This window comes from Lonchura striata, chromosome 12 (genome assembly GCF_046129695.1).
Source record: "Lonchura striata isolate bLonStr1 chromosome 12, bLonStr1.mat, whole genome shotgun sequence".
NCBI classification, from domain to species: domain Eukaryota; kingdom Metazoa; phylum Chordata; class Aves; order Passeriformes; family Estrildidae; genus Lonchura; species Lonchura striata.
In genome coordinates this window covers 7,442,446-7,464,679 of record NC_134614.1, presented here as the reverse complement: position 1 = coordinate 7,464,679, position 22,234 = coordinate 7,442,446, and the positions used below count along the sequence as shown (strand labels likewise).

At 64.2% G+C, this 22,234-nt stretch overlaps 2 protein-coding genes and 1 long non-coding RNA gene across 3 annotated transcripts; 2 read left to right on the top strand and 1 right to left on the bottom strand.

Moving 5' to 3' along the window:
* The first annotated feature begins 417 nt into the window (after positions 1-417).
* Positions 418-8,163, top strand: MST1R (macrophage stimulating 1 receptor). The gene is made up of 21 exons (XM_021529226.2): positions 418-535; positions 961-2,265; positions 3,445-3,633; positions 3,714-3,839; positions 3,917-4,087; positions 4,285-4,454; positions 4,545-4,722; positions 4,806-4,951; positions 5,059-5,220; positions 5,363-5,456; positions 5,559-5,786; positions 5,867-6,013; positions 6,090-6,249; positions 6,331-6,423; positions 6,499-6,732; positions 6,816-6,896; positions 6,968-7,149; positions 7,223-7,332; positions 7,433-7,598; positions 7,674-7,810; positions 7,879-8,163. Exons 2-21 carry the CDS (start codon positions 1,048-1,050, stop codon positions 8,147-8,149), a joined length of 4,263 nt encoding a protein of 1,420 aa, XP_021384901.2. The 5' UTR covers positions 418-535; positions 961-1,047; the 3' UTR covers positions 8,150-8,163.
* Positions 8,164-9,274: 1,111 nt separating this feature from the next.
* On the bottom strand, positions 9,275-15,465 carry LOC116184075 (uncharacterized). Its single transcript, XR_004148806.2, has 2 exons — positions 15,371-15,465; positions 9,275-9,505 (listed from the first exon to the last, which is right to left on the bottom strand). It is a non-coding gene; the product is annotated as an uncharacterized LOC116184075 (long non-coding RNA).
* CAMKV (CaM kinase like vesicle associated) lies at positions 14,810-22,001 on the top strand. The gene is made up of 11 exons (XM_021529209.3): positions 14,810-14,927; positions 18,015-18,123; positions 19,322-19,453; positions 19,532-19,606; positions 19,683-19,821; positions 19,901-20,021; positions 20,259-20,334; positions 20,414-20,550; positions 20,630-20,708; positions 20,782-20,869; positions 21,004-22,001. Exons 2-11 carry the CDS (start codon positions 18,029-18,031, stop codon positions 21,439-21,441), a joined length of 1,380 nt encoding a protein of 459 aa, XP_021384884.1. The 5' UTR covers positions 14,810-14,927; positions 18,015-18,028; the 3' UTR covers positions 21,442-22,001.
* Positions 22,002-22,234: the final 233 nt, after the last annotated feature.

The following is a 22,234-nucleotide window of genomic DNA, read 5'->3' as shown; positions in this document are numbered from 1 at the left end:
GGCCAAGTGGTACCGACATGCAGGACCCCACTCGTACCCGGGCATGCTGCTGGCAGCCACCTCCCGGCCACGGGGATCCCCCGAGGGCCGCCCGGACCTACAGCGAGCAGCCGAGGCAGCGTGCCAGCCCTGCCTGCACCCCTGCTCCGATCAGCGGCCCCGACTCACACCCGTGCGCCTCTTGGGCACCGTGCCCAGCCGTGCCTGTCACCCCGGGAGTGCCCAGCCACCCTCCGGGTACCACGATCTCCCCGTTCCCCAGAACACCCCGCTGCCCCCGGGCTGCGTGTGCCGGCGCCGGCCCCCGGGGAGCCCCGGGCGGTGCGGGGGCAGGACCCGCCCACCCCGTTCCGCCCTGTCCCGTCCCGCCTCGCCTGCTCCGTCCCGGCCCCGCTCCGCTCCGCCCTGTCCCGGCACGGCACCGCACGGCACGGCAGCGCCCAGGTGAGCGCCCTGCCGCCCGGCACCGCTCGGATCGGACCGGACCGGACGGATGGGGCGGGGGCAGCCGGAGCCAGTGGAGATCCCGGACCTGGTGAGCGGCGGCAGGGCTGGGGTTGGAGGCCGGGGGTAGTTCGGGGTCCCAGTCCCGGGAGGCTGGCGGGGGCCTTGTAGTAGCCCCGCATGGATCTTCAGTCCCCGTTGCTGTCCCAGGGGCTGGCGGAGTCCCTGTCCCAGTCCCCGGAATGGGTCATTGCAGGGCAGAGATGCCCCAGGGTGACAGGCAGCGTCTGTAGGTGGCAGAAGGCAGGATTTGTCCCTCTGCCACAGGCAGCTTGGCATCACCTCCTACTCATGGTATTTCGGAAGAGGTTTGGTGTGACTGATCCTCACTCGGCACTACCCATCATCATCTGGCCCTTGGGAACCCTGGCAGCCCCAACTGACACCCGGCTGTGGCTGTGCCTGGGTCCTCACCTAAAGTAAGAGGTTAAAACCCTCCTTTTTTTATTTTGGCAGATGCAATGGTGGCCCATCCTCCATATGTTGTGAGCCTGCTGGGTGCTGAGCACCATCGATAACCCTACACCAGTGGCACTGGACAGCATGGGCCTGTTGTGCTGTGTGTGCCTCTGGCTGCTGCTCGCCCTGGCCCTGCTGGGTGCCGGTGCCTGGCAGTGTCCCCGCATCCCTTACAGCTCCACCAGGAACTTCTCCATCCCCTACACACTGCCCAGCCTCGATGCTGGCAGCCCCATCCAGAATGTTGCTGTCTTCACCGACTCCGACAGCCCAGTCGCTGCCTTTGTGGCCGTCCGCAACCGCATCCTTTTGGTCAGCCCCGAGCTGCGCCTGCTCTCCGTCCTTATCACCGGCCCAGTGGGCAGTGCCAAGTGTGAGATCTGTCGCCTGTGCCCGGCTACCACAGATGGCCCTGAGGACACAGACAATGTCCTGTTGCTGCTGGACCCACTGGAGCCATGGCTGTACAGCTGTGGCACGGCCCAGCATGGGCTGTGCTATCAGCACCAGCTGGAGGTGCAGGATGGTAAGGTGGCCATCACAGCCACACACTGCCTGTACTCGGCCATGGACAACAGCCCTGCCTTCTGCCCTGACTGTGTGGTCAGCCCACTGGGGACCAGTGCCACTGTGGTGGCCACCTCCTACGCCTCTGTCTTCTACCTCGGCTCCACCATCAACAGCAGTGTGGCAGCATGGTACAGCCCACAGTCGGTGTCCATCCGACGCCTGAAGGGCACCTTGGATGGCTTTTCAAATGACTTCCAGTGGTTGACGGTGCTGCCACAATACCGCAACAACTACACCATCCACTATGTGCACTCCTTTGCCGACGGGGACCACGTCTACTTCCTGATGGTGCAGCCGGAACGGCCGGGATCAACAGTGTACCACACGCGCCTGGCGCGGCTCAGCACCCACGAGCGGGACCTCCGCCACTACCGCGAGCTGGTCCTCGACTGCCGCTTTGAGTCCAAGCGCCGGCGCCGGCGCAGTGGCGAGGAGGATGCTGAGAGGGACATCGCCTACAATGTGCTGCAGGCAGCCCACGCTGCCCGCCCTGGTGCACGCCTGGCCCGCGACCTCGGCATCAACGACACTGACACGGTGCTCTTCGGTGCCTTTGCCGAGAGCCGGCCGGAGAGCCGAGTGCCGCAGGAGAACTCGGCTGTCTGCGCCTTCCCCCTCCGCCTCCTCAATCAGGCCATGGAGGAGGGCATGAAGAAGTGCTGCGGCACCGGGCACCAGCCACTGCTGCGGGGGCTCAGTTTCTTCCAGCCGGTGGAGTACTGCCCACACAATGTGAGTGCTCCACCCTGCGCCGCATCCGGCCCGGGGACCCAGGGGGGTGGCTGGGATGTGGGAAAGGGGGTTCAGGAGCTGGGAAACACTGGTATAGCGGGATGGATGGTGGGGTGGGGCAGGGCAGGGCAGGGGGAGAGCAGCATCACCCAGGTGTGAGTCAGCCCAGCAGCCACCCACCACCTACTGCAGGGGCTGCTGTGTTCTGGCAGCCCCAGCTGCACCAAGGAGGCTGGGTGAGGGCAGGGATCCTGTTGAGCCCCCCACCTCACTGGTACATGTGCCAGCACATGGGCACACTGCCACATGTCATGCATTGGGCCAGTTCTTCTGGTATGCCTCCTCAACAGCCTCAGCTCTGGCCCCCGTGGTGACTGTCCCTGGACCCCAGCCACCCTCTCCAGCTCATTTATGTGGGGGGGGAGGCAGGAAAGCCACAGGGCCTTGGTGCTTTGTAGGCTGGATGTGTGCAGTGCGAGCTGCTCCTGCCTTGTCCCCCAGGCCCAGCCACCGCCTTCTCTGGGCAAATAAACCGCAGGCGGAAGTGCAATTAGTCACCGGGGTTCCTCGTCTGCCACAGCCGTGGGGCAGGAACACCGTGTCCCAGGTGCAAGCCCCAGCATGGTCAGGATGCAGATGGGTGGGCACCCTGGCAGGGCCCCCTCATCCCAGCACATGAAACGAGCTTTGGTGTCCTCAGCCAGGCTCAGGGCAAAGTGCAGCCAAATCCCCTCCTCTTCCTGCACAGAGCAGACAGCTCACTGCTGCTGACTCACACCGTGGCAGGAGAAAGTCAGAGGGGACCCCAGCCCCTCTTCATTGGGGGCGTCAAGTGAGGACGCCATGGCTCCTGGTGTCCCTCTTCAACCCCAGCCCCTTGCTGAGCTCCAGGCGTCAGGGAAGACTGGGGTTGGAGTGAGCATCTTGTGGTGCCAGCACAAATAACTATATCCAGATGGGGTGGGAGGGGAGGGCAGGATCTGACGCCACATGGGGGACTGAGGGAGAGCATGCTGATGTGGCTTTTTTCTCCAAAATTTTCCCAGCCTGGAGGGGAACTTAAGCAATCTAGTGCTGCCCCAAAATATCTCACAGATCAAGCTGGTGCCTACCTGTGAGGGTGTGGGAGTTGGGTTGCCAGGGCCAGCTTCAAGTCAGCCACCCCATGTTTGACTACAGGTGAACCTCTCAGCACCGGTGGTCAACACCAGCTGCTGGGATCAGCCCACCCTCATCCCTGCTGCCTCCCACAAAGTGGACCTGTTCAACGGGCAGCTGACAGGTGTCCTCCTCACCTCCCTCTTCGTCACCGCCATGGGAGACGTCACTGTGGCCCACCTGGGCACAGCAGAAGGACGCGTTTTCCAGGTGGGATGGGGGGTCGGGTGGAATGTCAGGTCCTGGCAGGCTGTGGGGTATGCTCAGCCCCCTGCTCTGCCCTGCTGCAGATGGTGCTCCAACGCTCCAGCTCCTACCTTCTGACCTTGTCCAACTTCTCCCTGGGAGAGCCAGGGCCAGTGCGAGGTGCCATGGGGCTGCAAAGCCACTCGCTGTTCTTCACTGCTGGCACCAAGGTGAGTGAGGGGGTCTGAGGGGCATAGGGTGGGCATGGAGCTCCATGTAGCCCCTCACCTCCACTCTCTATCCCCAGGTGTGGCTCCTGAATGTCACTGGCCCTGGCTGTCGCCACTTCTCCACGTGCCAGCGCTGCCTGCGGGCTGAGCGCTTCATGGGCTGTGGCTGGTGTGGGGATGGGTGCAGGCGCCGCCACGAGTGCTCTGGCCACTGGGTCCGGGACAGCTGCCCACCTGTCCTCACTGACGTAGGTCTGCGCTGCCGTGTCCCTGCTCCTCACACCTCCCAAGCACTCGGATGGGGAGGGACATGGCAAATGGGGTGGCATGTGGTGGGACCCCCTTCCTGGGATAAATGTTGTGTTTCTCAGAGAACAGTATTTCTGGACCCGCAACAGTCACTGGACTCCAGGGGCTTGGGGTGACACAGGTGCCTCTCCCACAGTTCCATCCCCGGAGTGCCCCACTGCGGGGTCGGACACGGGTGACACTCTGTGGAATGACCTTCCGCTCCCACTTGGACCCCGACCCCAGCCGCAGCCCCCGCGGTGCCTACCGGGTGGCAGTGGGGCGGCGAGGCTGCACCGTGCTGCCGGAGGAGAGCGAGAGCTACAGGTGTGCAGCGGTGCTGGGAGAGAACAGCAGCTGAGAGGGGTCTGGGGCTGCCCCCCAGCCCGGGGCTGATCCCCCATCACTGTCCCACAGACCCCTGCCCACCTCACGCCGCAAGGAGTTTGTGGATGTGCTGGTGTGTGAGCTGGAGCCGGGGGAGCCGGCAGCGGTGGGGGGCCCAGCCGACGTGGTGCTCACTGTGGAGGAGCCCGCCAGACCCTCTGGCTTCCACGTCTACGGCTCCGCCACCCTCGGCGGCTTCGTCTTCGTGGTATGGTTCCACGCTGGCAGTGCCCCTGGCAGGGTCGGGGGGTTGACTCACTCACCCGTCCCACTAACCCCATCTCTGCTCAGGAGCCCCACGTCAGTGCCCTGCACCCCCCGTTTGGCCCCCGGGGGGGTGGCACCCACCTCTCACTCCATGGCAAACACCTCTCGGCAGGGAGCAGCTGGCAGGTGATGGTCAATGGCTCCGAGTGTGCCCTGACTGGGCAGCCCAGGTACACCCCTGCCCTGCACCTGGCACAGCAGCGTGCCCAGCACGGGACGGGCACGGGGAGCCCTTGCAGTCCCGCTGTCCCCCCAGCCACGGCTGTCGTGTCTCCAGGCAGGGCAATGGGACAATCCAATGCACGGCTCCCGCCGCTGGTGGCCTGGGAGCAGCCCGGGTAGCCCTGTGGATCGACGGGGAGGAGTTCCCAGCCCCCGTGCCCTTCCACTATCGCCCTGACCCCACCGTATCCGCCATCGTCCCCAGCTGCAGCTATGAGTGAGTGCCTGGGCTCCCTTCCCCTGGGTGAGGGGACAGCCCTGTCCTCCCACTGCCCTGGCTGGGCTGGACGAGGTGCTGGGGATTGCAGGCACCTGGGGACCATGCGCACCCCGGGGAACCTGATCCTTGCCCTCTGCAGGGGCTCGCTGCTCACCATTGTCGGCACCCACCTGGACTCCGTGTATCGCGCCAAGATCCGCTTCGAAGCCGGTGGTGTGATTACCCAAGCCACAGTAAGCACCGGGGTGCAGGGCCATCACCCCCTGGCCCTGCCCACCCCACTGCAGTCCCCTGGGCACGTTCTGAGCCGGTGCTCAGCATGTCCTTGCGCACAGGAGTGTAAGAGCCCGCTGGCACCAGATCGGCTGCTGTGCCACAGTCCAGCCTTCCCCTTCGAGAGCAAGGTGGAGGTGGTGCTGGGGAACCTGAGCGTGCTGCTGGACGGTGCCGCCGGCCGCTGGCTGTTCCGCCTCCACTACTACTCCCGGCCCAAGGTCTTCCCCTTGAAGCAGGAGGGCAGGCGGCTCCGCCTCAAGCCCGGCGACGATGAGATCGAGGTGCACGTACGTGGGGCAGTGGGGTGAGCCAGAATAGGGGGTCCCACTGACAGGACCCCCGCGCTCACAGCGCTCTGTCTGGGCAGCATCTGAGGCTGGATGCCGTGGCCACCTGCATGAACATCACCATGACGGTGGGGGGCCAGGACTGCCACCCCAACGTCCTGAAGAACGAGGTGACGTGCCGCCTGCCCCGCGAGCTGCGCCTGCCCCCCGCTGGGGCCCCTGTGGAGGTAGGAACCCCCCGGGTGGGCAACCACCTGCCCCAGTCCCCCTCACCCTCTCCCTGCTTAGCCCCTGATCCTCCAGATCTGTGTGAACGGAGCCTGTGAGGCACTGGGCTGGGTTCTGTCCCCCCCCACATCGCTGGACTTGGCCGCCAGCCTGGCTTTGGGCACCGGCATCACCTTCCTGGTCTGCTGCATCCTGGCTGCTGTGCTGTTCCGCTGGCGCTGGAAGAAGGGGCGGGGTGAGTGCCGTGCTCACCGGGCACTCTGATGCCCCTAGACCCTGCCACGCCATCCCCTACCCACCCCATTGCTGCCTGCAGGTACGGAAAACCTGGAGCTGCTGGCACAGCCCGGCCGCAGCGACCCCCCTGTCACCACCCAGCGCCCCGGCATCGACTACAGAGAGGTGCTGGGTAAGTGGGTGTCACTGGTGGGTGGCGGGTGCTGGGTGCTACCGGCCCTCACCCCACCTCTGCCTGTCCCGGCAGTGCTGAACACAGCGGGCACTCCCGGCCCCGTGGGGCCCCGCACACGAGTCACCAGTGCCGGTGCCAATGGCAGTGCTGGTGCTGGTGCAGCGGGCGGTGGATCCCCCATGCCCCTGCTCAGGGCCACATCCTGCTGCCTGGAGGATCTGCGGCCGGAGCTACTGGAGGAAGTGAAGGACATCCTCATCCCTGAGGAGCGGCTTGTCACCCACCGCCACCAGGTCATCGGCAAAGGTGACCCTTTGGCACCTCGATTTGGCTGTGGTGTCACCTGCCCAATGCATGTGGTGCCAGCTCTGTGCCACTCGTCCCTGCAGGGCACTTCGGTAGCGTCTACCATGGCACCTACACGGACCCGCTGCTGGGGGACCTCCACTGTGCTGTCAAGTCCCTGCACCGTGAGTTGCTCCCCCGCCGCGTGTGCTCCCGTGGCACAGCAGCAGAATGGCCACAGCTCAGCTCTCCACAGGCATCACAGACCTGGAGGAGGTGGAGGAGTTCCTGCGTGAGGGCATCCTCATGAAGAGCTTCCACCACCCCCAGGTGCTGTCGCTGCTGGGGGTGTGCCTGCCTCGCCATGGGCTGCCCCTTGTCGTCCTGCCCTACATGCGCCACGGGGACCTGCGCCAGTTCATCCGCACCCAGGAGCGGGTAGGGGGTGCCACAAGGAGGGTGGGAGGTGATGGGTGCCAAGGTCTCCATGCTCACTGCTCCTATCTCACAGAGCCCGACAATGAAGGAGCTCATTGGCTTCGGGCTGCAGGTGGCCCTGGGCATGGAGTACCTGGCCCAGAAGAAGTTTGTGCATCGGGACCTGGCAGCCAGGAACTGCATGTAAGTGTGCCTGTGTCCTCCAGACTCCACCACAGGGCAACCCCCTGGGTCTGGGGGTGCCCAGGAGTCCTCACCTCGACCCCCACCTGGTGTCCTGCAGGCTGGACGAGACGCTGACAGTAAAGGTGGCTGACTTTGGGCTGGCGCGGGACGTGTTTGGCAAGGAGTACTACAGCATCCGGCAGCACCGCCATGCCAAGCTGCCTGTCAAGTGGATGGCCCTGGAGAGCCTCCAGACCCAAAAATTCACCACAAAGTCTGATGTGGTAGGCATGGCTCTCCCTTCCCATCCCGTCCTCCATCTCCTACCTGTGTGCCCATGGCAGCTGTCTTCTCGGCAGTGGTCCTTCGGGGTGCTCATGTGGGAGCTGCTGACACGTGGGGCATCTCCCTACGCCGGGGTGGACCCCTACGACATGGCCCACTACCTGCTGCAGGGGAGGCGCCTGCCACAGCCCTCTCACTGCCCCGACACCCTGTGAGTGCAGCTGGGGGTGGGCAGGGGTCGTCCTGGGGGGCTGCCAGCACTGACGGGTGTCATTGCAGGTACGGGGTGATGCTGAGCTGCTGGGCGCCAGCGCCCGAGGAGAGACCGTCCTTCACCGGGCTGGTGGGTGAGCTGGAGCGTGTCCTGGCCACGCTGGATGGTGAGCACTATGTCAACCTGACTGTCACCTACACCAACCTGGACTGGGGTCCTCCCTTTCCCCCTGCTCCACTGGGGCGGCTGCCTGATAGAGGGGATGAGGATAAGCATAATGAGGAAGAAGAAGAAGAGAAGGAAGAGGAGGAGGATGACGACACGTCTGTGTGCTGATGGGATTCCCTGCACCATGAGGTCTCCCAGACCCCCATATACCATAGGCACATTCCCCTGAGGAGGGACGCAGTGTGCCAGATGCTATGGGGCACCCTCCCTATGGGATGGGTGCTGGGAGGCAGCTGGGTGCTGTGGAGTGCTCTCCCATGGCTCACACCCAGACCCTGCTGGCTGCTCCCCGGGATTGATCCCATACCACAGGGTGCCGGGGGCTCAGTCCTGTGCTGGCTGGGTTGTGTGAGGCTCAGCCCCACAGTGATGAGTCTGTGCTCTGGGGTTGGGTGCTCAGTCCCATAATGGATGGGTGCTGTGGGGCCCCATACCCAGTGGGTGCTGTTGGGCCTGGCCTTCCCAAGGCTCCCATGGAGTTTCCAGCTTCTTAGCTGTTCAAATCATTCATTAAAACCTAATTATATTTTTTTCCCTGGCTGGGGCTGTGTCTTTGAGGGGGCTGTGCCCCAGGTTGGCAGCATCCTTGTGCCCCTGTATGGGTGAGGTGTCTCCCCACCTACTCTTGAGGCTCCCACCTCATGTGAGGCACTGAGGAGGGGGCACCCACTGTTGTGCCAGTGAAAGGAGGGCATCTGCACAATGGTGCTGCTGTGCCCACCCTGGAACCATCCTCCTTTGCCTGCCACACCAGGGCCCCACTCTGCACCCCATGTCCCAGCATGGCCCTCTGACCTTGGGATGTCTAGGAGGTTTTTGCTAAAATTCCTCGAGGAGTACCATGCTCCTGGACATGGGGTGGCAATGTCCCTGCAGTCCTGGCATATGTGCCATGCTGTCCCAGGGATTTGTGGCATGATGGATGCCTGGGGCATGGAATTGCAGTGCCCATGGGGTCATGATGCTCCTGAGATGATAGGTGGCCAGGCATCAGATCAGGATGCTCTTGGGGTTGTGAGTGCCCAGCCATGGGATCATGGAACCCAGGGGCATGGGATTACAGTGTCCCTGACACTAAGGTACCTGTGGGACCACAGGACATGTGACACAGTGAGGACATGATGGTACCCAGCCCCTCTACTGCTCCTCACCCTGCCTGCCTGCACATGGTCCAGTAGGGCACACTGCTCTGGGCTTGGGGCTGCTGTCTGGTGACCAAAAATCATTACCAGCTTCACTTAAATGATACTTTTATTGCTTCAGTGCTGCCTGTGCAGAGGACAGTGGACCTCATGCCTCAGGGCAAGAGATGGGCATGGGTCTGTGATGCTCGCTGCCCAGTGATCTGGCTTTCTGTTCCTTTTGATGGAAGTGGTGGCAGATGTCACACTTGCAAGGAACTCGTCCTGATGAAGAGGTCCCTTCTGCCCCAGTTTTGGGGCAAAAATCACCTAGAACAAGACACTGGAAAAGAGGAGGGAGAAATGATGGGCATCCCTTGCCTGGGTACAGGTCCAGAGTTCAGGGCAGGGGACAAGGGCAGGGTCTGGGATGGATGGATGGATGGATGGATGGGCAGGCAGGGGATGTTCAGGGCAAGCCCAGGATGGGCAAGGGATGCTGAGACACTCACGGTCTGTGGCTGTGGGCGGCACTGCTCCTGCTCCATGTCCAGCCACATGGGCCCTGCTGCCAACACTGGCTTTAAATAAAACCTCCTCGGCTGCTCATTAAGCAGTGCTGGAGCCCAGAGCTGCGTCAGCTCCCATCAGCCAAGCTGTCCATCTCCACCGGCGCCTCGCACCTGCACGGCTCCACCGCCATGTGCCCGAGGGTATTTTCAGTGCAGCTGGGTCCCAGCATCCCATGGTCACAGTGGCTGCCAGCACCGTGCCTCAGTTTCCCCACAGTGCAATTGCTGTGCTCCCCTGGCCTGGGTTTTGGGTGACCATGACCTCCAGTGTAGGTGCTGACCTTGCACATGAAAGGCCAAGTAGCATCATTTTGGCTCGCTGCTGAGTTGCTATGGAAGAGCCTGGCACTGTGTGATTATTAGGGCTGGATCAGAAATGGGAGGTGCTGGACACTGGTCCTGGGGGTTGCTGCATGCCTGGGGGCAGCCAGGACAACTGACTAGGGCACCAGTAGCTCATGGGATGCAGTAATGCAGGGATGGATGGATGGATGGATGGATGGATGGATGGATGGATGGATGGATGAGTGCATGGATGGATGAGTGCATGGATGGATGGATGGATGGATGGATGGGCAGGCTGGCACTCTGGCTATTGCCCTTCTCAGCATGAAGCAGTGTGGGTGCCCAGGGCTGTGTTTGGGTGGCAGATGTGTGCCAGGCCTGCTGTCTGGTGACACAGGGACAGCCATGGGAGCACCCAGTGGGAACAGGGTGCCTGGAGGGAGCAGGGCTGTCCGTGCTGGCAGTGGGGTGGCACAGTGAACTGCTTGTTAGCTGACAAGTCTGGTGTGGTTACGGTGATGTGCGTGTGGGCGGCCCCTGCTTTAGGCTGCCCCCCTCCCCCCACGAATGTGCTTGCAGAGATGACAGATTTCATGCTAATCCACATTTATCCTGCCCTAATTACGCTGCGGGAGGTGAGGAGTGAGCACCCAGACTTCCATGCCAGGGGCTGGCATGTGCCCACCCCTGTCCAGTGCTGCCTGACGCTGCTAGCTGGGACTGGTACTGGCACCGTGCCCACCGCCACGGCACCAGGGACAGGCAGGTGACCTGTCAGGGTGGCATCTTGCATGGCACCTGGCACCCCTGCCGCAGCTGGGGGGTGCCTTAGAGGGGCTACCTGGACACCCGCAGGTGGGCACTGGGTGGCGGCACCCTGAGGTGCTGTGTGGCTGGGTTTGGTTGGTGCAGCCCCGGGCTGAGCTGTGGGCAGGTGAAGCCGTGCCAAGCGGTGCCAAGCGGTGCCAAGCCACCTCGTGCCATGCCCATCCGCCACGGCTGCGGCAGAGCAGCCGGCGTCCCATCCCGGCAACGCGCCGTGCACACACAGCACTTTAAATGTTTTATTTGGGGAAAGTGCTGTCGTTAGCGGGGATTAATTATTAAAATCGGAGCCATCTATAAAACATGAGTGGCCGCACGCGGGGCTGCGGGTGCACAGGCAGAGCCGGGCACGGTCCCGCCACCGGCATCGCCCGGGGACCTGCTGCGACGGCGGTGATGCCGCAATGGCACCTCCACCGCAGGTTTGGGCTCCTGGTGGCAAAGCGGGTGCAGGCAGCCAGTGCCACGGGGTGGGGGCTGGACTGGAGATGGGCAAAATTGTGCTAAATCAGTGTTTGGGTGAGGCGGGGGTCTCCGGTGCCAGCCGTCCCGGTGAGAGGTGGCAGGAGGCAGCAGGCAGCGCCGAGCTGTTTTTAGCGGCTGCCGGTGCTGGGGAGCGGGCGTGAAGAGCAGCCGCGGCACCGACGTGCCATTTTTAGAAACCGGCAAGTTTTGCTAATGATGCCTGTGAGCGGCGGGGGGGCCGCACCCCGGCACCCCCAGTCCTGCTGCCCGCAGCCGGCCCCGCAGCCAGCCCTGTCCTCTGCCCTCCCCGCCCGGGGCCAGATCCTGCAACTGGGGCACAGCCCGGGGCACCCCTGCACCCACTTGAGGCTCTGCTGGCCCCCAGAGAGCTTTGATAGTACTTGGGGAGCTTCAGGGGCCCCTGGGAAGCTTTGGTAGCCCCTGAGGACCTTCCTTGGTCTCTGAGGAGCTTTGGTGGCCTTTGGGGAGCTTTGGTGGTCCCTGGGAATCTCTGTTGTCCTCTGGGGAAATCTGCTGATCCCCAGAGGAGCTTTGCAGGCACCTGGGGAGCTCTGCTGTCCTCCAGGAAGCTTTTCTTTACCCCAGAGCCTTCCAAATTATATGACACATCTTTTTCTTCTTTCTCTGTCCCTGAGACAGCACTGGACCTCAGCTGGGGAGGCTCACCCCATCCCAGCACCCACTCAGGACCAGTCCCAGCCATGTCCCAATCCTGGTCTTGATCGTGGTCCTGGTCCTTTCCCCTGGGGACAGTTCTCTCCCTGAGCTCTCGCCCTGAACAGCCTCCCTGCATCTTGGTCCCTATGGCTGCAGGTACTGCCAGAGGCCCAGGGGACCCAGAAGGTCTTTCAGTGGGAGGGGGAATCAAACCTTGATGCCATGTCATCACTGTAATGCTGGAGTACACTGTGGAAAACAAGCCCCTTTTCCCCATCAAGGTTCCAGGGACGAGAGCCAGCCCTGGATGTGACAGGGACCAAGCCAGTGGAAAGGTACAAGGCTTTTTGTACTGTCATCGACACAGGGACAGCCCACATCAGGAGCAGGCTGGCCAGGGACAAGCAGCCACAGTCAGTCGTGCCCAGCCAGGTGTGGGCAACCCTGTCCTCACACACAGTGTGGTCACCAACTGGGATGGGCTGGCGGGGCTGCGGCACTGTGGGGGACAAAGTACCTGGTGGCAAAGCTGAGTGGCTCTCTGGCTGTGTCCCTTGACGCCTTCCAGGGCACATGGGTGCCATGGGACACCTGTGGGGAGGGCAGCTCTGCCACTGTGCGCCCCCATTGCTGCTCATCCCATTAAAGGGCCAGGGGTGGCGAGCAGCAGCTGCACCGCCTCTTTTTCTCTCCCCCTTGCTCCCCACCGGCCCCCCGAAAGAAGGGATGGGGTTTATTTGGCCCCGTTGCCGGGCCGACGTGCGCAATTATCGCTGATTGCCTGGCGGTTGCCATGGCGATGGCAAGCACGCAGGGATGCGGTGCCGCGTGGTGCTTGAGTCACGGACACGCTGAACACCCCCCACTGCACCCCACTGCACCCCACCGCAGACACGCCGAACATGCATCCCACTGCACCCCAGAACAAACATGCTGAGCACCCCCCGCTGCACCCCACTGCACCCCCCAGCACCCTCTGGGCTGGCCCTCCATCCCCTTCACCCTCCTGGGGCAGGGGGATACAGCAGCTGTCCCCCAGCTGAAGCAGGGCAGTATGTCCAGGTGTCCCCCACCCCCTGTCCCCCATCTGAGGCAGGGCTGTACAGCCAGGTGCCCCCAGCCCTGGCAGCCCCACCTTGGGCATCCCAGGCTCGCTCTCTCCAGAGGCGCTGCAGGAAAAATCACCCCAGGGCAGCCATGGCACCCCACACGCAGCTCTGGGGTGTAGTGGGAAGGGGGTGGGTGCATGGGGCAGCGGGACACGGCACTGTAAGGACAAATGCCATTGGGGTCAGCAAAGCTCATCACCCCAAAATGGGGCATGGAGTGGACCAAGATCTGAGTCAGAGTCAGGACCAGGAGGGGATCACAGCACAGTGATGGGACCCTGTGGCAGTCCTGCCACAGGCAGGAGACTGGTGCCAGGAGGTGATAGGCACGAGCCGGGGTCAAGGGACAATGGAGAAGTGCCACCACATCCCTCATGCTGCAAGCCATCACTGGGCAGCCCCGAGCCACACGGGTGCCTGCCGGGTAATTATGGCTTACGCTCTGGGTCCCCGCGAGGTGCAGAGATTAATAACTGTGGTGCGCTGCTGCCAGCCAGTATGATTAAACTCTTGATTAGAAGCTCAAACTACAGTGCCCTGCTAATTCCCCCTGCTCTCACACACCCTTAATCACCCAGCACAGGCGGTGATAGGCCTGGGGCTGGCAGGGCTCGATGCCACACAGGGGACGGGTGCTGGGAGCACCCCAGCTCTCCCTTGGAGTGCTGGCTGGTCTCCAGTGAGCAGAGGGGTGAGGCTGGCTTTGGGACCCTGGTGTCCCCTATCCATGGGCGGGAGAGGGCTGTAGGTCCCGTGAGTGGATGGCCACACCCTGTGGCAGCTGAGGACCTCAGGAGGTGTGGGGAGCTGGGGTCTGGTGGGTGCAGGGGCGGGAGGGGAGGGAAGTGGGGGTGCAGTTTGGAAGCAGCACCATATGGGCAGCAAATGCCAGTGTGTGGCACGCAGCCCTTGGGGAGGCTCCGTACACGTGGCTGCACTGTGTGAGGAGTGAGGGGTGAGGGGGCCCGGGAAGGGACTGGTGCCCTGTTGTGCCCTGGGGACTGTGCTGCCCACCCCAGGCTGGGTCCCGTGTCTGGGATGTGGGCAGAGGTAAGAGAATCAGGGTGGCCGATTTCTTGTCCCTTTCTTGTTCCTTGCCCCATGCTGTGGTACAAGGACAAACCCTGTTATAGGCAAGTGAGTAGAGCCTTCGGCCCTGCCCCTGGAGGAGAAGTTGCCTGGTTCCCACTGGATAACAGCACAGAGGCAGGAACATGTGTCTACCGTGTCCTCACGGCACCTTTTAGTGCCCTCAGGGGGCAGATACCTGTGACGCTGAGCCCACGCTCAGCTTTGCTAAAATCCTGCTCCCATCCCATCCCGCCCCGTCCCGTCCCGTCTCGGGCCGGGCCGGGCCGGGGGCCATAGCACAGCCCAGGGGATCCCGGCTCCCCCCATAGGGCACACTGTGGGGTCCCGTGGGGTCTCTGGTCCCACGGTGTCCCGGGCCCCCGGGCAGTGGCGGTGTCCCAGCTCGGTGCAAGCGCCGGGCCTCGCCCACGGCGGTGCGGTGGGTGCCAGCGCCACGCGTGACCCGTCCCCACGGGCGGGGCGCGAAGTTTGGCGGTGACGTCAGGGCGGGGCGGGGCGTGCGGGGGGCGTGGCCCCGCGGTCCCGCCCCCCCAACTTGCCGCGCCGGGCGCGCGGGGCCGCGCCGCACGGACCGACGGCAGGGCTGGGATCGGCTGGGATCGCTGGGACCGGCGGGGATCGGCTCGGCTCGGCCCGGCTCGGCCCCGGCCCGGCGCGGGAGGGCGGGCGGGAGGGGCGCGCTCCCCCCGAGCAGCGGCCCCGGGCCGCGGCCCCCCGTTGCGGTCGGAGAGGCGTGCAGGTGAGCGCCGCGCCGCGCCGGACCGGGGGCGAGGGGGGCCGGGCCCGGCGGGGGGGGGCGTTGCTGGCATCTGTCACTGTCTGGCCTGGGGCTGACCCCAGCTCTCCTCCCAGACCCCGGTGGCCCGGGACGTCCCGACGGGGCCGCGCGTATCCCTGTCCGGTGCGTGCGCGCCCCGACGGCTGCCCGCCGCCGCACTGCCCCCGCCGGCACCCCGCGTCCCGCAGACCCCGAGCCCCGACGGACGCCGTGGGCACGGCGAGCTGCCGGAGCCCGGCTCCCCCCGCGCCTCCCCGCTCGCCCCCCCGGGCCGCTGCTGCCCTGGTGCCGCCCCCGTCTCCGCGAGGAGCCCGGAGAACCGGGCCGGCACCGCTGGAACGGATGCTGCCGGGGAGCCTCTCCCCGTGCCCCCACCGCCGAGCATCCCCTCCCGGACCCCGCACCTCTCTCTCCCGCAGTCCGCTCCCTTCCCGCTGCCGCAGCGCTCCGAGCCGGCCAAACGCAGACCTCCCTGCGGTGCGCGGCCCGGGCTGTCCCTCCGCACACCCCGGGCCGGGGGCGGTGGCACTCCCCCAGCCCTGTCTCAGCCCCAGCCCGGCGGCTCCGCGGGCAGCGCTGGGCCGGCCGGCCCCTCCGCCTCCCCTCCGCCTCCCGCTGCCTGCACTAGCAATATTTCGGTCCGTCTTAGCCCGGCTGCGTTTTCTGCCTCTCCCCGGTACATCCTTCCCCCGGGACGTGGGGGCGGGATGGCAGGGGGAACCCCCCACGGACATGTCCAGGGCAGCTGCAGGTGGAAGCGGGGCAGGAGATGAAACACCAGCCAGTGGCACCTCACGCCGTGGGGCAGAGCTGGGGGTCGGGGGTTGGGGGGCCCCGCTGGCGAGGGCTGCACGGCTGCGTCATCCCTCCGTGCCATCCCCACCCGGCCACCCACTTCCCCGCTATTGTCTTACACCCGCTGTTGCTTCTGCTCCCAAATTAGACTCTTGGAGGGGGGTGCTGGCTGCGTGCGGGTGCCAGTGCAGCACCGAGCCTTCCCCCTGGCACCCCGGGGAGGGAGCACTCATCCCTTTGCCCACCTCTCACCTGGGTGCCCCTGCCCCGGTGGGGGTGCTCTCACCTATGGGGTGCAGGTGTTGACCCCGATGGTGGGCTGGGTGCCAGCCTCCCTTGCAGGGTATCCCAGGTGCACTGAGCCCCTCGAAGACAGCCTGGGGCAGGGGAGGGTGGCAACGCTCAGCCCTGGCAGGATGGGTGGCCACTAAACCAACGGGAACTAATTTTATGAGCGCAGATTAGCTGAGTGCTCTCATAGACAGCAATAAAATCCCAATATATCATCCCACCCGGGTCCCCTTCCCGGCTAATCCTGGCACCATGCTGCCAGTGCTGGCAGCCTGCCCATCCGCCAACCAGCCCTACCCCTGATGATCTGTGGCACTGAGCCCACCGCCCCTCCAGCAGCTGCCAGGACAGCCCTCATTCCCCTTAGCCAGGTAGAGTGGCACGGCAGAGCCGGTGTCGTGTGGCATGGGGACACAGAGGTGCCAGGCAGAGCATATTTGCTGGGAGAGATGCTGGGATGAGTCAGGTGTAGGCTGAAAAACCTCATCCAATCTAGGGCACAAGCAGTGGTGTCCCATGGGTGCTCTTCTTCTCTTTTGGGACTTGGTGCACGCTGAGCAGGATTAGGCAGGTGCTCTTACTCAGTGCAGGCTTTCCTGGCAGGACGGTGCCTGGGTGCCTTGCAAGCTGGGAGCATCCATCCTGTGGGCATTGCTCCAGCAGACACAGAGACAGGTCAGCCCCAAAGGATGGAGGCAGGAAGGAGCATCCCCCCATTCCCTGGCTCACTGCACTCATGTCCCACCCAGGTTTGGGTCAATCACCCCAGGGAGCACTTAAGTGCATGCCCTGGGTGCTGCAGGCAGCACGCCTTCCTCCCAGGGCCTGCACGGCAGGGACGGGGCTGTGCACCTGCAGGTGGGTCGGGTGCTGCCGGGTGCTGCCCGTCCCTGCCCCCTCCAAAGGATGTGCCGCTTTCTGCATCTTCAGCTCCCATTGCCATAGCAACAGGCTCGGCGCTTGGGTACCCGCGATGCCGGCTCCCGCATCCCGCATCCCGCAGCCATCCTGCCCGCAGCCCTCGCCACCGGGCCCCGGGCGCTGCCGGTATGGCACAGCCAGGCCCGTGCAGCACAGCGTGGTGTCCGGGGAGCCTTAGCGCTGGGCAATGGGTGCCTCCAGCATCGTGCCACCTTCCCATCACAAGGTCCCACTCAGGCCCATCCGAGAGGGTTGGGGGCCCCAGGCAGCTCTGTCATCTTCTGAGCCATCAAAACATAATGTCAGCTGAAACTTCCTCCCGCTAACACGGTGGGAAAGTGTTTCCCAGCGGGAAAGGGGAAGAAATTACTTTCTGTGATCAATTTTTTTTTTTCTGGGAAGCTTCCAAGAAGGATCTGGTTTTGAAGAGTTCCCAACAGGGAAACAAGGGGCAAAGCATCCTTCCTAAAGGGCTGGAGAAGCTGGCATCTGCCAAGGCTGGTGTCCTGACCGCTGCCCGTGGCAGGAGGGCTGGCACCTCCGAGCTGCAGTGCCACCTGCCTGGTGCCACAGTCAGGGCTGGTTGGGGATGGCAAGCTGAGGCTGGTGTAACCCACTGCACATGTGACAACGTGTGACAATGCTCTGCCTGGGGAGGCCCCATCTGCTGAAATGTTACCGTGGGCAAGACGGGGCTGAGAAACAGGAAAGGATCCGTTCACCTCCGCTTGCCTCCCCAGTGGGTGCTCCAGGCACTGTGCTAACCCTGACTGCTAATTAATCATTAATAATTCACAAACAGGGCCCAGAGGGGGAAGCTTGTGGCTGTGCTGGCAGCCTGAGCCCGGGCAGAGAGGCTGGATGCCACGGGCATGGATGCACATCGGTGGGGCTGGGCACATGGCGGCTTGCGGCAGCTGCAGAGCACGAGCAGCGCTGTGCTCAGGTTCCACGTTAATTAGCAGAGCTCGGGAGGGTCTGCTGTGGCTCCAGGGGGGCCGGCAGTGCCGGGGCACTCACTGCCTCTCCCTGCCCTGCCAGCACCGGGCCCTGCGATGCCGTTTGGCTGCGTGACGCTGGGAGACAAGAAAGATTATAACCAGCCGTCTGAGGTGACCGACAGATATGACCTGGGCCAGGTCATCAAAACGTGAGTTGGTCCCTCCATGGCCCCACAGATGCCCTGGGGAACCCCAGCCACCTGTGTGGGGCTCTTGGGGTGCTGAGGAGTGGCACAACACTGCCTGTAGGGGCTCTGGGCATGCTGGTCCCCAGCTGGGCCGGGATTGCAGGGTGTACTTTGGGGTGGCTTTACCCTAATTAGTCCCTCTTGCTCGTGGGGTGCATGGGGGATATTCACAGCTAGCTCCAAGGAGGGCAGTGAGCTTTCCCACTGCTTCTGGCTGCAGCTGGGCAGCTTCCCACATCCCTCCCTCCTCCCCTCAAGATTTGCAGGGATTGCAGCAATTCCACACGATCCTGGCTTCCTCAAGCATTTTGTGAATCAAGAGGGCTCAGCTACAGCAAAGAAAAGGCAGATGTCACTTGGGGGGCAGTGGAGCATTGCTGCTTCCCCCAGCTTTTATTGCCATGCTGAGGAACCTGTTAGGATGCACTCAAAAAAATGAAGCCCTCACACCCCTTCAGAGTGGCTTGACTGCAAAATAGGCACCAGAATTTTTTCCATCAACTTCCAAAACACCTGCTTGGACAGAGGTCACACCTGGCAGGATCACACTGGGTAGCAGTGGGGACCTTGGGGACCTTTGCTCCTTCCTCTGGGCAGTTTGTCCCAAAGCCCACAGGTCACTGTTCCCCTCCACCTGGGGCAGGGGCTGCGAGGATTTCAGCACAGCTGGGGGGATTGGAAAGCCAACAGCTTTGCTGGAGTAGTGCCAAGTGCCCCCCGGGGGCTCCCCTGCAGCTGCAGCCTGGCCGATGGGCTCAAGCACCATTAATAATAGAACAGAAACACTGCAGCTACCGGCACATCTCCCTTTCTTTCTCCCCAGCTGCTGTGCTGATGTTAATGTCGGCTGTGCTGCTGTTCCACCTTGGCACGAGTGGCTTCACAGTGGGTCTTACCCTCCTGTCCTGAGGACGGGGCTTTTTAACCAGCAAATTCTCCCCCTTCCCTATCAATTTGCTTCTTCCATATCAGTTGCTTCTCACTGCAGTTTTTTTTCTTCCCCTCCAAAGTGGTTTTGAGCCACAGCTTTCTTTTACTTCTGTGGCATCTCCCCTGACTGCTGGGATCTGGGGGAACGCTGGTGGGCCCAGAGACCACCCAAGCACCCCAGTCTCAGTGGTCCCTGGGAACGGGGTGATGCATGGGGGTACTCCTGCAGGGAGGAGTTCTGTGAAATCTTCCGGGCCAAGGAGAAGACGACAGGGAAGTTGTACACCTGCAAGAAGTTTCTGAAGCGGGATGGGCGGAAAGTGCGGAAGGCAGCCAAAAACGAGATCATCATCCTCAAAATGTGAGTACTGGGGCTGGAGGGGATCCTGTGCTACTGGGCAAACTGGGAATGCCTACCCATGCTCCTGTCTCTCTGCAGGGTGAAGCACCCCAACATCCTCCAGCTGGTGGATGTCTACATCACCCGCAAGGAATATTTCATCTTCCTGGAGCTGTAAGTTTGGGACATTTGGAAGTGGGGAGGGGGTGGCCCCACCAGGGTTGGGTCTCAGCAGAACTGCTGTCCGCAGGGCCACTGGCCGGGAGGTCTTCGACTGGATCCTGGACCAGGGCTACTACTCGGAGAAGGACACCAGCAATGTCATCCGGCAGGTGCTGGAGGCTGTTGCCTACCTGCACTCACTCAAGATCGTTCACAGAAACCTCAAGGTGGGTGGCAGGAGAGTGGGAGCACCCATGGGTGCTGCCATGCCCCCTGTCTTGGCACTCACAGTCCCTGCACCGGCAGCTGGAGAACCTGGTGTACTATAATCGCCTGAAGAACTCCAAGATCGTCATCAGTGACTTCCACCTGGCCAAGCTGGAGAACGGGCTCATTAAGGAGCCCTGTGGCACTCCTGAGTACCTGGGTGGGTGAGAGCCAGCCGGGTGGGCATGCAGGGGTGAGCAGTGCTGGGTCCCAGCAGGTCCCTGCTGCTCCGTACCATCCATTCCTTACTACCTGCTGCTGCACCTCCCATTCCCCATCACCCTGGGGGCTGATACTGGGTGCTTCCAGTGGGCGCCTCCCATTCCCCATCACCCCAGGGCCAAGAGGCTGGGTGGCTGGGGACCCCGGGGGATGGTTGCTTTTCTGTCTCTGGCAGCTCCGGAGGTGGTGGGGCGGCAGCGGTATGGGCGGCCGGTGGACTGCTGGGCCATCGGCGTCATCATGTACATCCTGTGAGTGTGGGGTGAGGGACAGGGCAGCTACAAGGGTTCAGGGCTGGGGCGGGACTGAGCCCCCCATCACATTCCCCAGCCTTTCGGGAAACCCCCCTTTCTACGAGGAGGCAGACGAGGATGACTATGAGAACCACGACAAGAACCTCTTCCGCAAAATCCTGGCTGGGGACTATGAGTTTGACCCACCGTACTGGGATGACATCTCGCAAGCAGGTGAGCACCACACTAGGGGGGGTACGTGGGGTCCCATGTTGTCCCCTACCAGCACTTACTTCTCCCCCTGTGCCCCCAGCTAAGGAGCTAGTAACACGCCTGATGGAGGTGGAGCAGGACCAGAGGATCACAGCAGAGGAGGCCATCTCCCATGAGTGGTGAGCAGCGGCAGGGTCCGATGGGGAGCCAGGGGGGCTGATAGGGGCTGCTCACCCCTCACTGCCTCTCCAGGATCTCTGGGAATGCGGCCTCTGACAAGAACATCAAGGACGGCGTCTGTGCCCAGATCGAGAAGAACTTCGCCCGGGCCAAGTGGAAGGTGGGTGTGGCTGTGCCGTGCCTCCATGTCCCCTCTCAGCCAAGCTCGGTCCCCCAGCATGGGGCTAAGAGGCTGGTGGGGCTGCCAGTCCCTGCCCCTCCGCCAGCCCCACATCCCCCGTCTCTCCCCCGCAGAAAGCCGTGCGAGTGACCACGCTCATGAAACGCCTGCGGGCGCCCGAGCAGACGGAGACGGCGGCAGCTCCGGCCCCGGCAGCGACCCCAGCCCCGGCAAAGGCTCCTGCCCCGGCAAAGGCTCCGGCCCCGGCGGCGGCTCCGGCCCCGGCAGCAACTCCAGCCCCGGCAGCGACCACGGCCCCGGCGGCGACTCCGGCAGCGGCCCCGGCTCCCGCTGCCGCGGAGCCCGCAGCCACAGAGCCCGCCACCGACACCGCCCCGGAGCCCGCAGCCCCCGCCACGGAGCCCGCAGCCCCCTCCGCCACCGCCCCGGAGCCCGCGGCCCCCGGCACGCCGCCCGCCGCCACGCAGCCCCCGGCCCCCGGCACACCGCCCGCCACCACATGTAACGAGGCCGGGGCCGCCGCCGAGCCCTCCAGCGAGCAGAGCGGCTGAGCGGCCCCGCGCCCCCTGTACATAGCCCCGGCATGGCCCCCCGCCCCCGCCTGCGCCCCCTTTTCTACGTGCCCCGCCGCAGAGCCGGCCGCGGGGCAGAGCCCTGCATGGCGCCCGTTCCCCCGTGTCCTCCCAGCTCTCTCAGTCTGTCCCCCGCCGCCGTCCCCTCCCCCGGGGATGCCCAGAGACGCGGGGCAGCGCCCTGGGCCGCCCGCCCCGCAGCGCCGGGGGCGCGTCGCGGGGCCCCCGGGACACGCGTGCATGTGCGGGGCCGCAGGCGGGGCCGCCCGGGACGGAGCGGGGGCCGTCCCGGAGACCCCCTCTCTGTCCTGGGACCCCCGTGGGGGACACGGGGACCCCCGCCCGGGGGCAGCCGCACGGCCCCCCACGCGTTGTGCCTGGAGGACGCGCACTGCCCCCCCCGTGCCCCCTCCCCGGTCCCCGCTTCCCCCCTCGCAGCTGCATGCCTGCAGGGCCGGCTCTGCCCGCGGCTGCCGCCGCCGCCCCGCGCCCCGCCGCTGTATCTCTGGCAAATAAAGACCCCGCTGAGGACAAACTGAGACAGCACCAGCGCCGCCTGCCCAGTCTCTCTGTGGGGCCGGGGGGCTGCCGACACCAGCACGGCGCTCAGCGAGGCGCGGCTCCGCTGCCCGGGCAGCGAGAACAGCGAGACCCTGTCAGCGCTTCCCACCGGCAAGGATCCCGGGAAAGATCCCGGGAAGGATCCCAGCGCGGGGCGCAGGGGAGCCCCGCCCACTCCCGCAGGCGCGCCTCTCGGCCCCGCCCCTGCCCG

Excerpts from the sequence above, each read along its gene's own strand:
- MST1R (XM_021529226.2), top strand. The coding sequence starts at position 1,048 with ATGGGCCTGTTGTGCTGTGTGTGCCTCTGGCTGCTGCTCGCCCTGGCC. Across the intron at positions 5,221-5,362 it reads GTCCCCAGCTGCAGCTATGA|GGGCTCGCTGCTCACCATTG; the intron begins GTGAGTGCCTGG and ends TGCCCTCTGCAG. Across the intron at positions 7,811-7,878 it reads TCTCACTGCCCCGACACCCT|GTACGGGGTGATGCTGAGCT; the intron begins GTGAGTGCAGCT and ends GTGTCATTGCAG.
- CAMKV (XM_021529209.3), top strand. The coding sequence starts at position 18,029 with ATGCCGTTTGGCTGCGTGACGCTGGGAGACAAGAAAGATTATAACCAG. Across the intron at positions 19,607-19,682 it reads TATTTCATCTTCCTGGAGCT|GGCCACTGGCCGGGAGGTCT; the intron begins GTAAGTTTGGGA and ends TGCTGTCCGCAG. Across the intron at positions 20,022-20,258 it reads TGGCACTCCTGAGTACCTGG|CTCCGGAGGTGGTGGGGCGG; the intron begins GTGGGTGAGAGC and ends TGTCTCTGGCAG.